At 37.0% G+C, this 16,080-nt stretch overlaps 1 protein-coding gene across 4 annotated transcripts in view; it reads left to right on the top strand.

Moving 5' to 3' along the window:
* LOC150076271 (uncharacterized) overlaps positions 1–16,080 on the top strand; it is a 695,145-nt gene that overhangs the window by 578,453 nt on the left and 100,612 nt on the right. For all 4 annotated transcript variants that reach the window (XM_090388135.1, XM_090388136.1, XM_090388134.1 and 1 more), the window contains one exon: positions 1,589–1,759. In XM_090388135.1, coding sequence (XP_090244261.1) covers positions 1,589–1,759 — 171 coding nt within the window. The remainder of the gene's footprint in view (positions 1–1,588; positions 1,760–16,080) is intronic.

Raw genomic sequence — 16,080 nt, 5'->3', positions numbered from 1 at the left:
TTAGGCCAATAGCCTAATTACCCATTTGATTGTAGCCATTTGTTGAATAGTATGATTGCAACAATACAAGTATTTATATTGTTACAATCATACTATCATGTTACTCTGTCATGCTTTGTTGTAAATTACACATGCAATGCTAATGAGATCTTCAAGAAATGACAGAATCTACGCATAATACGCTATTGAAACTGACTTGGCTCAGGATCTCAACAAGTACAAGTGCAAGATGGTAATGCTGCACATTCCATTTTGCAATGAGGAAACAGAGATGAAATATATCAAAATCTAAAATGACAATGAAGATCATAAAGATCTTCATTGTCAAAGCTCATACTAGATCATAAATTGTGTGAATTGGACTTGGTATGAATCACAAAACGAATGAAATATGTAAGATGATATGTTAAGACATTGACAATGGTGACCCTGATGAAGTGTGCAGTAACAACCTGCATAGCCATGCTCAACTGACTCAGCACAATTGCAAATAAATGCAAAAACTTGATGGCCAACAAAGATTTCTGCAACTTAATGAGAATGGCTAATGACAAGCGAAAGATTCTACTCATACATGTAATTTGGAGTCTTTTACCTCCCAGTCCCAGTTTTCCACAACCAGTCCAGCTGGTTGTGGAAAAACATTTATGATTTGAAGAAGAAGAAGAAAAATCTTTATTGTACACATTTGCCTCTTGATGGAAATATACAATCGCTTCAGTAAAACAGATGGGTACTGTAATACCTACATTACATGCGCTTTAACTGATAAGGCTGAAGCGTATGTAATGTAATGATCTTGGATGTGTTCAAAGCTAGCATAAACCAGCTCTGAGAACATCCACGATCACTGCCCTCAAGATATCCGTTTCTCTAGTTACCAAAAGGTTTCTGCCATGGGTGGTAATGGATAGCCCAAAGCCATCTAAGTATGCCCTGAATCATAAATGTTTTTCTGCAGCCAGCTGGTTTAGGCTAGCTCTGAGCACATCCAAGATCACCTCCCATGATCCTTTGCATGACTCATCTCCTGACTCTGTTTTTATTTGTTATGAAACAGAAATGACATAATTTCCAAATCGCAAAATCGTGACAAATTGATTTTACTACCGTCCGAAATTCAGTAGCATTCTTGAATGCTCAAGTATTCTTAAATTCCCATATTCTTTAATGTCCATGTATTCTTAAAATGGAGTGTTTTTCTTTAATTATTTTTGATACACCTATCCAAATGGCACTCATGAAGAATTTTATAGTTGTAATAAACAAAGATGTTCCTCACAAGGAAAAAGGTTAGATTGGTGACCCCCTTTTCTTCTGTCACTACTCAGTTTGCTAGATCTAAATTATGCTAATCTAAGATTAATTATTTTGTGCCTTACATCTACATTGGTCATCAGCAGTTGATTACTTCCTTAGTTCCATATTAAGGAATATGGAATATAAAAAATTAATAACAGTACTGTGAAATTGAAAGTATACCATTTTCTTGCCTCTTAGTAAAGTGGACAGTAATTTTTCATATGTAAAATTTTTCTACATCTTTATGATGTCGTATATTTGTTTACTTTCTGTTGTTCCTATCTAGCACGACCTAAATCTGCTGAGCCAGTAATTACTCCTTCCAAAGCTGACCGTAAATCCCCAAAGCACCAGCCAAAAGTTGCCTCAATCCCATCTCATCCACGAGTCCCTAAAGACCTCCCAGTGACTCCTTTGTCTGAAGATTTTCATAGCAAAAAGAAACATCATCGACCAGGTATGAATTTTGTTTGGTCTTTTTGTTCTATTTGTTTTCTGACACTTTAATTGTACAGTGGTTTGATTAGTTCACTATACGATCAAATCACTTTACGATGGACTCTCCATAATAAAATACCGTTCACTATACGATATGTGGTAAGTGCTGGTCATTGTGATCACTTTTGCAAATTTAATTTTAATTCTATTAAATGGCAATTTTAATAAGCAAAAATAGGAGAAATATTATCCACAGGCTATAAGAGTAAAGATCACAAATTTACACTTTATCATTGCCAATTAACAAAATTGAATGACACCTGAAAATCAGAAGAATATTTTCTACAGGCTAGCAAAATAAAAATAAATTTATGCTTACCTAGATAGCTTAATTAATATGTACTGTAATATGTACATACTAACTAGTTGATATTTCTGTTTACTGACATTTGGGGGGGTTAAATTTAAAACAATAAGAAAGATAAGCAATCAATAACAAAGAACACGGCATGCACAAATTGCAACTAATGCGATTCACGCAAATGAGATACAGAGTAACAAATTTACGAAGCTTAAAAAATAGGAATGAAGAGAAGATTCTGAAAATTTGTTTTTTGTATGATTGAAGATTTCATGGAAGGGGAAACACATTTCACCATAATAATGCCGAAACCCACAGAATTCTTTCAATTGGTATTATCGCAAATGTAAATAAGATCAAGTTTACTTACCGTTTATAATATATTTCACTAACTGAAAAGCCCAATAAACCAGTTATTGTTGTTATTTGGTTTTTAGGAGCATTAGCAACTAAGGCCATATTGCTCCGGGGATATGCGGTGGTCATTCCCTGACCATTCCACATCCTCCGTATTTGGTGGCCACGGGCTCGAACCCCGGTCTAATCAAGAAGTGTGTGTGCTCCAATAAACCAGAAACTGCAAATTGTTTTTATTGTGTTTTTATTTTCTAAAGCACAAAAATGTGCTTTAGAAAAATATCACAAAGTCGTTCAAAATTGATTCTTATAACCAAACGTATAACAATGAAAGTGTAGTACATTTTAATGATTTAAATTGGTTTTTTTGAAATTAAAGTGGCTGATTTCTCTAATCAGTAATCATGTTAACCGGCGCCTATTTATTTCACTTTATAATGAGCTTACAATTGTCTCTGACTGAACCACTTGGTCCTTCCTTTCAGCTAATAGCAGCATTTGTGAACGTGTTGGCTGCATATTTTGTTTTTGCATCCTTTGGTTGAAGTGATTTTTTGTGTTGTGCTTTAATCAATATATTAGTTTTAATCAATATTTTTTTCAATATGTACAATTTCCATTATAAAAATTACCTTTTAGAGAGATAAATAGCTTATAGTTATATAGCAGAAATTTCAGATTAAGGTCTTAGAATGAATTACCAAAAAACAATGTGTTATTGGGTTCACATTACGATATTTTCATGATATAATGGTGTCTCTGGAATGGATTAATATCGTCCACTGTATTAAATATGGTAGGAATAAATTAAGAGCCTTGTGGATTAACTCAAGACTTGAAGGAATCTGCAAGGCTTTAGGGGGTAAATTTCTATCAGCGTGGCCCACACTTGTAGGTAGAAGGAATTTGTTTTGTAGAGACGGGATACACTTAAACAAAGGTGGTGCAAAAGTTTTTGCCAGTATTATTGAGGATACCTTAAAGGTTCAGGGAAACTGCTAGTTAGGGGGGATGTGGGTAATACTGACACGCGTTTATCTGATAATATTGGTCAAAGTAACTCTTGCACATACCTCAAGAGTTCTTATCTGTTACCCCAACTGGACGTATTATCTAGATGTTCTGGGGGCACAAACGTTTCACGTGGGCGGGTAGCTAATGCCAGGGAAGAGAGCCTAAAAAACTTCAAGGGTTGTGTTAGGGTTGTTAAATATACAAGAACAGTAAATCTTAATTGTTTATACAGTAACGTTAGAAGTGTCGTCAATAAAATGGGCGAATTCGAACTGCTGGTTAAAACAAGTAACGCGGACATAATAGGGCTTACAGAGACGTGGTGCCACCCGGAAATTGGCGATGATGAGTTTCAGTACGGCTTGTATAATGTATTTAGGAAGGATAGGTTAGATAGAAGGGGTGGTGGGGTAATGCTTCTTATCAGAAGCAGCCTGAGTGCGACGATAGCTTTCCCGGATTCAGACGTTTCACATGCTAGTACAGAGTCTGTACGGTGTGAGATAGTTGGAAACAAAGGTATAATGCGAGTAGGAGTAATCTACAGACCAGGTGATTGTGAAGATTATGACAAAAGCCTCTACATGCAAATGGAATGGGCAAGTAAGCGTCAATGCCTTATTATGGGTGATTTCAATCTGCCTCTAATTGATTGGAGTAAATGGGAAGGAAACTCGACATGGGGAACAAAATTTTTAAATCAACTAGATGACTGTTATTTGTATCAACATGTCAGGGAAAGTACTAGAGAAAAGAATATCCTAGACCTCATCATCACTCATGAATCAGATGACATAACAGGGCTGACAGTAGAGGAACCAGTAGCAGGAAGTGATCACGGAGTTCTACGGTGGATGATGACGAGAGAGGAAGCAGAAGTAAAAGGCAAAGGAATGGGTTTTAATTTCAGAAAAGGAAATTACGATGCCTTAAGGTACTACATGGCCTCTATTAACTGGGTAGATATCGCGCAGAGAATGAATACAATTGAACTGTGGTACGCTTTTAAAACATTAATCACAGATGCCTTGAATGCGTATATACCATTAAAAAAATACTCCACGAGAAGGGTTCCAAGTTGGATGAATAGTGAAGTTGCCACATTACTTGAGCAGAAAAAGGTGGCATGGAAAAGTTACAGAGCAATAAAAAGTACTGAAGCCTATAACAGCTACAAGGTGATGTGTAATAGAGCCACAGAAAAGGTTCGACAGGCAAAGGCAGTTTATGAGAAATCACTAGCAAACAGAGCAAAGAGGGGGGATAAAGAATTCTTCACATATATAAATGCCAAGAAGAGCAGGACAAACCAGATCGGACCTTTATGTAAGGGAAAGGGGATAGTAATAAATACACCAGCTGCCGTTGCAGATGAACTCAACAGTTATTTTGCATCGATATTTACAAATGAAAAGCCTTTTGTGGCAAAGGGAAATTGTGGGAGCGAAGTTAAAAAATATGTAATTAATGATATTGAAATTTCGCAAGATTATTTAATGAAAAAACTTTCGAGCCTACAGACCAGTAAGGCTCCTGGAGTTGATGGAATATACCCTATAATCTTAAGAGAGGCGGCAAGCGAGTGCATTGAACCATTGAGGCTAATTATGCGAGCATCATTAGACTCTGGGGAGATTCCCTTGGATTGGAAAAGTGCAAATGTATCTCCCATACATAAGGGTGGCTCTAAAAGTGAAGTTGGAAATTATCGACCTGTCAGTCTGACTTCAGTAGTAGGGAAAATCATGGAGGCAATGATCAAGGGTGGAATTCAGGATCATTTGGATCGAATTGAAATTCTCAAGGATACTCAGCATGGTTTCGTAAAGGGAAAATCATGTTTAACAAATCTGGTTCGCTATTTCGAAAGGGTCACTCACGAGCTGGATTTAGGGAATAATTTCGACATTGTTTATATAGATTTCAGCAAAGCTTTTGACTCAGTCCCACATGAGCGGTTGCTTTATAAGCTGGAACAGGTTGGAATCACTGGGAAAATCCTTAGATGGATAGAAGGATGGCTTCAGGGCAGGAGGCAGAGGGTTGTGATAAATGGCTATTCCTCAGATTGGGTTGATGTAAGAAGTGGGGTTCCCCAAGGATCAGTATTAGGACCACTGTTGTTTTTAATTTTCGTAAACGACATTGATGAAGGGATAGAGGGCGTGATGTCCAAATTTGCAGATGATGTTAAAATTGGTAGAGTAGTTAATGATCACTGTCAAGCTGAGCTTCTTCAGAGAGACCTAGATAGACTTCAGGAATGGTCAGAAAAATGGCAGCTGTGCTTTAATCCAACAAAGTGTAAGGTATTACACCTGGGAAACAGTAATCCCAAAATAACTTATTCACTTGGTGGAGTTCAACTAAAGCCAGTACTGGAGGAAAGGGACTTGGGTGTTACGATACGGTCAGACATGAAATTCTCTGAGCATTGTAAACAGGTTGCAAGGAAGGCCCATGGTGTCCTATCAATGATCTATCGAACTTTTGCAAGTAGAGATAGGGACGTGATAATCCCATTATATAAGGCTTATGTTAGACCACACTTGGAATACTGTGTTCAAGTATGGAGACCGCACCTGAAGAAAGACATCGAGCTTCTTGAAAGGGTGCAAAGAAGGGTAACTCGCCTGGTGAGATCGGCAAAAGGGCGTCCTTATGAAGAAAGACTTCGAATATGTGGGTTGCAGAGTTTGGAAACTAGACACCTTAGAGGAGATTTGATTGAGGTGTTTAAGGCTCTGAGAGGCATCAGTAAAATGAATGAGGACAAAATTTTCAAGATTACAAATGATGCTAGAACTAGGGGACATAAATTCAAGTTACGGGGGGAAATGTTTAGATTGGATTGCAGGAAGTTCTATTTTAGCCAGCGAGTTATAAATTACTGGAATAAGTTGCCTTCATGGGTGGTAGAGGCCGACAGTTTGGGGAAATTCAAAGGTCATCTGGATAGTACTTTCGGGTAAGGGAAGCACATAGGATGATAGGTTTAATTTCCTTTTTATTTATTTTTATTTTATTAATTATTATTATTTATTTATTTATTTTTTTTTTTTTATCATTGTTTTGTTCGGATTTATATATTTTTTATTTTTATTTTTTTTTTTTTTTTATTTTTATTTATTTTTTTTTTTTTTATTATTTTTTTTTTTTTTTTTTGGCTGGTGCAGCATAAGCCATAGGCTTTCTTGCACCATGCGGCCGTTACTAATACTAATACTAATACTAATACTAAAAAAAAAACATAAAAAAACCAGTAATTCTGATAATTGCTCTTTTGGTTTTTTTCAAATTATAAATTTAAATCTCAAATTCTTGGTGCTCTTGAATAATACTAATAATGATGTAGTATAATATAATGTAATGCATTAGACTTTCATGTGAGCAGTACCCTTCCATGCATGCAGTTCTAAATGCCACCTAGTTTAATCCAGGTGGCATTTAGAACTTAATTTAGTTTAGTTTAATTCAGTGTAATGAATACACTGAGAAAAAAAATTTAACTCTGATAATTTGCAAATAGTATGCATTCGGCATTCAAGTTAGATCGTGCCGCAGTATTCTTTTCTCCATTCAGAGATGGCAACCTAAAGTAGGTTACCAAGGCTTGGGTTTGTGCAACGTATTAAATTTGATACCAGTTATCCACAGGTCAAGTTAAGTTTCAAAAATATTTTAATGAAAAGGTGAACCTGTCATTCATTTAAACTTGTCCTTCATGACAGCTGTTTCAAACTACTCATCAGACAATGAGGCCTCCTCAATTAATATTAGTTTTAGTATTAGCCGTATAGTGCAGGAAGCCACAGACTTTTTCTGTACTTGCCAAAAAAAAAAGAGAGAGATAAGAAAATACAAATTATATGGAGGATAGCTAACTATCAACTGGATAGTTAGCTATCCTCCTCAGATAGCTAACTATCCAGTTGACCTTTGAATTTCCTCAAACTGTCCACCTCAGCTATATGTGGAGGGAACTTGTTTCAGTAATCAAAAACTTGCTGGCTAAAAGAAAACTTTCTGCAATCTAGTCTAAACCTCTTCCCTTACAATTTTAATTTTTTACTCATAGTTCTAGTATTCTTTATAACAGTGAAAATTTTGCCTTCATTCATTTTACTAACCCCTGTCAAAACCTTATAAATCTCAATCCATTTCCCTCAAGGGTGCCTGGTTGTTAAACTCTGTAGTCCACATAATTGAAATCTTTCCATGTACAGTTGGCCTTTTGCCATTCTCACCATGTGAGTTGCTTGTCTTTGGACCCTTTCAAGGAGTTCAATGTCTTTTTTTTTTCCTTTTTTTTTTAATATATATATGAGGTCTCCATACTTGGATACAGTATTCCAAGTGCAATCTTACAATTATCTTATACAGTGGGCTTAAATCCTCCCTATTTTACAGGTTATTGTTTGATAAATCATTGATTGTAGTGTCTGGAAACTGGGCTTCTGCATTAAGACATTATTGAAGTACGTGGTGTTTAGAATCAAGCAGCACTAGTAGTTACCCACAATTCTGCAATCAGTTCTATTGTGTTGAATACAATACCATGTAATGGCCAGATAGTATGAGTGATACATGGTTTATATAGGTACTGCAGAGTTATGTTGTTCATCTGGCCTCTTAGCCTAGGGTCCATGGGAGACCACCGACCCCTAGAAATCATACATGTGGGGAGCTGGGCCATGATATAAGAAGAAGAACAGAAACTCTGGCTAGGTAATCCCCACAGTTGCCTGAACTTTTTGATGATTCCCAAAAAAAAAGTGAAGAGTGAGTGGTGGGAGGGGGGATAGTGGTAGAGGGGAATTTCCCTCCCTCAATTTCAATCATTCTCCAATGATTGGAGTTGAGGGAGGGAAGAGGGAAGTAGCCCCGATCTTGGAGGCCCACCTAGTGCCAGAGAAAGAAAAAAAGCTTGCAAGGCTACAGCATTCTGCAAAGAGGCACACCATTTTTGCATTTGATAATTGCAAGCAGTTGTCAGCAGCAGCACCTGCCTGCACAAAGGTATTCAAGTGAGATTAAACCCTGACTAGGATCCTGCTACTTTAAAGAGGATGTTTGCAATCCCATACTGGATGTCCAGTATCAAGTGTGAACTCCACAACTTCAGGAGAAAGAGCCAGCAATATCAGCAGTATCAGCAGGTTAAGAAGGTTTCTGCATTGTATTGGTTAGATGCCAGCAGTAGTAGTTGTCAATCTGGAAGTGACATTGAGCTTTGTAAAAATAGAGGAGTGTTCCCCAGAGAATGGAAATGGAATGAGTGACTTTAGCTTGAAGTATGCAGTCATCAATTTTTTTGCCGAGGAAGTGTTTAATGTTTTAAAAGGGTTGATTTAACTAAACATCAGATCTTTATGCTGTTATGGACAAATTGCAAGGTTTCAGACACAGATCTGAAAACAATCTGTTGATTATTAGAATCAAGTTCCACCAAGTGCTGTAGAATTTAGGAAAAAACATCTTTTATCACTTAATTTTTTCCATCCATTCATTAGAATGAATAGAAAAATGAAGTGATACAACATGGGTTTTTTTCTAAATAAAAAAAAATTACTATCCTTTATAAGCTTGCTTCCTTGCATGATTTTGCAATACAAATGTAAACCCCCCTAGCTCCACAACAATAAGTAAGTTTATTAAAACAGTCATTCTAGCTGAAAGCAAATCTCCTCATCAATTCTGCAGCTATCCTGTTTCAATTTAAATTTAGGGATCCTTATTCACCTAAGAAGAAGAAGAAAGATGCCATCAATATTTACTTTACTCAAGATCTTAAAGATTTAAACATGTTCGTTATGTGGTAAATATCTTCACAGATGCCTAGATATTGCAATTTATAGAACTAATGTCTTTCTTACTAAGGATACTCTTTTGTGTTCCAAAGTAATCTTGTTTTCTTTTTCTCTGCACCCTTTCTAACAGATTTGTCCTTCCTAAAATTAGGTTTTTAAATAGGAATGCAGCATTCATAATGTGGACTAAGTATTGTTTTATATAATAGGATTGAGGTCCTTGAGGTTGTTGCAGACATTCTCAAGTATGTCAAGTTGGGCTTGCTACCTGGGAGTCTAAAACGCTGATGCAGTTGATATTCGGATGACACTCAAGTCAAGTGAACCTAATTTAGGCAAAGTCTGTGACAGCCAAATCCTCTGCATGCACCTTCACGATAGTGCGACTGTTAGTAATCCTGGGTATAACCCCCAATGTGCAAGTCCTGAAATATGGCACCTAGCACACTGAAGGTGACCACTCAGTGTGAACCAGCATAAGCGGGAGTGTGACCACTCAGTGTGAACCAATGAAAGATGATATCTGCTCAACCCCTGGAGGAATGGTGCTCCTCTGTGTTACCAGGCAATACTAGGTGGTAGATGACTCACATCATCCAGTGCAATACTACCACTTTGCTTATTGGAGGCTAGAAATGGTGGAACTCATGTTTAGTCTCCAGAGCAGAGCACCGGCAAACTCCCCTCCCATCTCTTCTATCATGCAGTATGATTGATGCCTTTTGAAGTTATGATGAACATCATAGCGAGATCCAATCTTCTACATTTCAAGGGTACAGCTCTAAAACAGTATTCACAGACTGGCTGCTAGATAGTCCACCGGAGACTGAACCTATCGGTAACTGTCTAGGCAACTTCCCCGGATCAGCTCGGGTATAATCTCACTGCCTGTACTCTGTGCCAGATAGCGACTGGAGGGAATCCAAGTAGTGTAAATTGTGTAAGTAGTATATGCTGGGGGAAGGTGGGGGGGGGGGGGGGGGAGTTGAAGCCATGTTATGTAAAGCAGCTGGGTATTCTTACTACGTGTATACCATATCCAAAAATTTTATTACTGCACACAGCATGTCCTTGCACCTTTTTTTCTGAATACACCATGAATTGTTAAACTAATAGAAGAAACTTATCTGCAAAAAGATCTAAAGCTCGCAAAAATTTCCTCGTTCATTTTACGAATGAACAAGGAAATTTTTGAAGAGAACAGTCGGTGGATTTTTGGCTACTGTAAAGGGATAAGTATTTTTAATTTTTACCGTATTCTTCATTAATTAACATACTACATTTTTACCGTATTCTTCATTAATTAACATACTATGTTTTACAGAGATATTAAATAGGTTTAGTAGCATTCATTAGCTACTAAACCTCTAGTTAAATTCATGCTAACATTCGTTAGCTTGAATTTAACTAGAGATTTTTGGAAGTTACATCTCCCGGTGATGGTGCCAATATTGTTCAATTAGCCGCCATATTGTAGTCGATAAGAAATAGCGTAACATATGTATATCTCGAACTCATAGCGTAAGGTATAATGTAAAACTAGATAGCATAATACGAAACACTGTATTAGGAATCTGTTAGCTCATTATAGTATTTTCAATTAATCAAAAATATTATTAATCTTATTAAATTTCATTGTTAATTAAATTGTATTTAAACGGAAATCATGACCCAGACTATAGTTGCGAAGCAGAGATCACAGACTAGTGAGAGTACTGTGACTTGGGGAGAAACGAAGGGGGCGATTCTCCAACTCATCACAGTCTCAAAAAATATGCGAAATGTGAAATGTTTGCCGACCTTTCTAAAACAGGACATGATCTAGCCAAGGAGGATGCTTTTGTGTGTGTGTGTGTGCAAGGTGTCTAGAGTGTCGAGAAATTAGGTGCCAACTCAGCGTTCTGATGGGCGTCTATGAGAGCTTAAGGTGTAGGGTAAATGCCCTCGAAGAAATTAATGAGGGGCTCATCAAGCTCTCAGCTGCCAAGCTCAATGGCAGAGCTCATTCCTGTGCATTAGGCAACAGAGAGGTAATCTCCAAGGCAGAATGCGCTGGTCCCACAAGAACTAGTTATTGTTGGTGACTCTATTGTCAGGCAGATGGGGAATATACTATGCAAGAAGGATAGGTGGAACAGGACCAGGGTATGTCTGCCATGATATTATCTTTTAAGGGCACAAAAGGTGATATTGTTGTACATGTTGGAAATAATGACATTAAGAGTAAGAGATTTGCAGATTTACTCAACAAGTACAGGTCAATGTTGAAAAAAAGTCGCACATTAGGGTTGAATGTGAAAGTGTCTGCAACTCTGCCCAGACACGATAGGAGGAAGTATACGATGAGAGCCTTGTCAGTCAATTCGGCCCTGGAGAAACTGCGCAAGGCTCAAGGGGTAGAATTTTTTTCAGCCTGGTCTGTGCTTGTTGACAGGAGAGACTGCTTCTACAGGGATGGGGTACACTTAAATAGAAAGGGTGCAAGAATATTTGCTAATGCTATCGAGGCAGTGTTAGGTAGGTCAGAAAACTGCTAGCTTGTGGGGATACACAGACTAAAAGGTTAACAGTGGCCGCAGGCAGAGGCAAAAGTGATTCTTGCACTGCTTCTATTAGAATGAGCAGCAGTCTGGAAAGCAAGGCAATGGAGATTTTCAGGACTGCTAGGAGGCATAGTGGAACAAGTAAATACATGGGCTGTGTTAAGGTGACTAAGAGTAGAAACAGGTGCATGTAAATTTGCAGGTACACCAATGCTGCTAGTAGTGTACAGTTAATAAATTTGATGAGCTTGAAGTGCTAGTCAAGACACCAAAGGCAGATATTGTTTGGATATCAGAGACATGGTGTCACACAGATATAAGCGGTGCAGAATTGGAATTTGGGGAGTATTAGGGAGTACAGAAAGGATATACAGGACAGGACAGGAAGGGAGGTGGGGTTATGCTGTTAGTTAAGAAACACATGAAATCCAAAAAAGTGCATCCAATTGATGTTGGTGGACACTGCAACATTGAGTTTGTTTGGTGTGACATGAGCACTGGGAAAGGAAAAATGAGAGTAGGCGTGTGTTATAGGCCTAATGAATCTGATGAGTATAATGAACAGTTGTGCAGAGAAATAGTGGGCCAGTAAATCAGAATTTCTTATAGTGGGGAATTTTAACTTTCCAGATATTGCCTTGAACTTGTGGATTGGTCACTCTCACACTAGCAGGACTTTTGTGGATTTACTGGATGACTGTTTTCTACAGCAACATGTTCAAGAGGCAACCAGAGGGAGTAGTACTCTTGATCTGATTATCAGCAGTGATTATTCATGCACTAAGAATTTGCAAATAAAGGAACCACTGGGTGACAGTAATCACAATGTACTGATGTGGGAATTACTTAAAGATGTAACTACCATCAAGGCTAAAGAGAAGGGCTTTTGCTTTCATAAAGGTGACTACAGATGTATCAGACAGTTTTTAAATTCTGTACAGTGGGATCAACTGATGTTGTTACCAACGTTGAACCTTCAGAGACTTAATTTTCAGAGGCTATTAGGCTTTTCATTCCAGCTAAGAAATACTGTTCAAGATTTAGGTCTAAATGGATGTCAGATGAATTAATGAGGCTCATGGCAGAGAAGAAAAATGTATGAGCTGCATATAAAGTATCGGGTGACACAGAGGCCTATGGCAGATATAAGCTAGTCTGTAATCAAGTCACAAAGGAGGTTAGGCAGGCAAAGGCAGATTACGAGAAATCATTGGCTAAGGATGAAAAGAAAAACAGAAAAGAGTTCTTTACTTATGTAAACTCTAGAAGGAAGGGGATGAATCAGATTGGTCCACTTGATATCGATGGTTCAGTTGTTGATGATCCTGCTCAGAACGAGTATTTTGCAACAGATGAGGAATTCTGTAGAGAAGTGGAGGGCAGAAGCTTGTCAAATTCTAACAGGGAACTAAATGATTTTGAGATAATTGAAAGGAAAATGAATGAGAAATTGTTGAAGCTACACTCCCAACATGCTCCATTCAATGCCTCCTGTGGTCTTCCATCAAAAGGATGTCAGAAGGACTTTGACGAATCTTGATGCTAAGAAAGCTCCAGGTCCTGATGGTATTTCTCCACTTGTTCAAAACCAGTGCTCCTGAACGTACTCCTGTTCTTTGCCACCTTTTTTCACTTTCTTATTCCAAAGGTGTTTTTCCTTCTGCGTGGAAATTTGCTGATATCCAGTTCTTAAAAAGGTGACAAATCCCTCCCATCCAATTATCATCCCTTTACACTTACTTCTACTCTTTCTAAATTAATGAAGAAATCAATTAACCACTAACTCTTAAACTATCAAGAAACCTTGCATCTGATCAACAATCACCAGTATGGATTCCATCAGTGTCGATCTACTGGTGATATTTTGGCTTATGTTACCCATCTATGAATAAATTCAATGGAAAAGGTTGGTCAAACTCAAGTATTTGCTGTTGACATTTCAAAGGCTGTTAATTATGTTTGGCATAAAGATCTTCTAAATAAGCTTCCATCGTATGGTTTGCCAACTGTTTTTTTGTAATTGAGTATCCAGTTTTTTCTCTGACTGCTTACTGCAGGTGATGGTAGATGGTTCTCTATCTTATAACTTCCCCACTAATGCTGGTGTTCCCAAGGTTCAGTTATTCTCCCACTCATTTCCTCTTGTATATTAATGAACTTCCTCCATTGACCAGAAATCCTATCCATAATTTTGTGATGATAGCAAATTGCATTTAATCTTCCAGTTTGAGAAACCTTGTCCTGCACAAACAGCTACACTTTCTCAAATATCCACTACCAATTACTTAAATGTTGATCTCCAGGTAATTTTCCAGTAGGGCATAGATAACTTAGTTGATTTCAATCCTTCTAAAACTCATTCCTGTCTTATATCTCAAAAAAAAAAAAAAAAAAAAAAAAAAAGATTCTTTTGCTCCTATGCTAATCTTCAATAACACTTCGATTTCTAGGCAAGATCATATATCTGTATATTACCCTGACTTCTAATCTCTCATGACATAAGCACATTACAGATATTTCTTCTGTGCATCCAAAAAATTGAATTTTCTCTTTCACTCTTGGCATTACTTTTCTTCAAAACAGCTCTGTACAGAGTTCCACTTTTTTTTTTTTTTTTTTTTTTTTGTCTGTGCAGCTCTGTACGGAGCTGTACAGACAAACAGTTCCACATTTTTTTTGTCTGTCCAGACATACAGCTCTGCAATTTGTACAGAGCAAACAGCTCTGTACAAATTGCAAATCCACCCTACTGTGGAATATTTTTTCCACAACTGGGGCGGTGCCCCCAAAACCTCTCTTAGGCTTCTAGATTCCATTCAAAAGAGGGCACTTAGGTTAATTAATGACTCATCTCTAATACATCTCTCCACTCTCTGTCTCATGGATATTCTGTTTCTGCTGCCTGCCTTTTCTATAAATACTTTCCACAGGCACCATTCTTCTGAATTGGCTTCTATAACTCCTGCTCTCTCTTCCAAACCAGTCCGAACGCATGCCACAACCAGTCAACATCCACTGTCCAACTCCAAACGTACAGAGCCAACTTTTTTTCTTCCTTATTTAATCATTCAACTTCCATTTTCTGGAACAACCTTTCTTAATACGTATTTCCTGAAAATTACAATCTACAGAAGTTCCAAGTCTAATGTCAACAAATATCTTCTTTCGTCTTCTCAAATTTCAACTCATGCATGGTACTATAGGTTCTAATACCTTTCGTGTTTGGGGTTTCCATAAAAAAAATATATATATATATATATATATATATAAAATAGTAAATGCCAATGCTAGTAACACTTAAGGTGCAAGGAAAAGAATAGATTAATTAAAGATTAAAGCCAGCATAGGCTAAATGGCAAAACAGAGTTACAAATAAAATCATCTAAAGACTGAAAAACATAATGGGTGTATTTTTAAGAATAGTATCGCTCAAAGCAGCAGATAACTAATTCTTAAATTGATAAAATATTTAAGAGTAAAAACAGATAAGACATTTGAAGGTTAAATAAACAGGATAGGATATGGCAAATGCACCAAAGTGTGCAAAGCAGCAGCAATGGATGCAAATGTAAATATATAAATATTATAAAAATATGACAAATAAAAATAAAGATGATGGTAGTATGAAATGCCCGGAAAGCCACAGGCCGAAAAAGGAAGATAGCGAAAAATATAGTAACCTTAAAAATAAAAATTGCATCAGAATGTCAAAAGAAATTAACGGCAGCCTACATCAGATAACGGCGGGAAAAAATTTTGCAAAAATTCTTCAAAACGGGGAAGAAAAGCAAATATGCAATTAATAAAAAAAATAAAATAAAATCTGATGATGCAAAGTGAATATTGATACATGATCAGGTATATCATCAGGAGACTACATCTAACCATGCATCAAAGGACTGCGTTTACATGCTTGCCAATAGCTATGCAAGGGGGGGGGAAATATAAATGAAATGGAAAGATATCTCTTACATAGTATGGACAAGGTAGTTTTTAATGCAGTTTTTAAAAAAGAAGATACAATTAAGTAAAAATTAGTAAAACAAAAATAAAAAGCTGGAAGATTAAACAGTTATACCTGAAAATGGCAACGAGAAAATACATGAGGTCAAACCAATAACTGCAAACCAAGCAGTAACAAATAGGGACAAATCTGTTAAATAATACAGCAACTAACATGACAGAGAACTATGAAAAAAATGGAGGACTAGTGACCTCAATAATAGATTTTAAGCAGTGTTTTTAGAAACAAAGA

Source organism: Mastigoproctus giganteus, chromosome 13, assembly GCF_048544385.1.
Source record: "Mastigoproctus giganteus isolate SK-2022 chromosome 13, ASM4854438v1, whole genome shotgun sequence".
Lineage (NCBI taxonomy): Eukaryota > Metazoa > Arthropoda > Arachnida > Uropygi > Thelyphonidae > Mastigoproctus > Mastigoproctus giganteus.
This window is presented reverse-complemented; position numbering and strand designations above follow the sequence as displayed.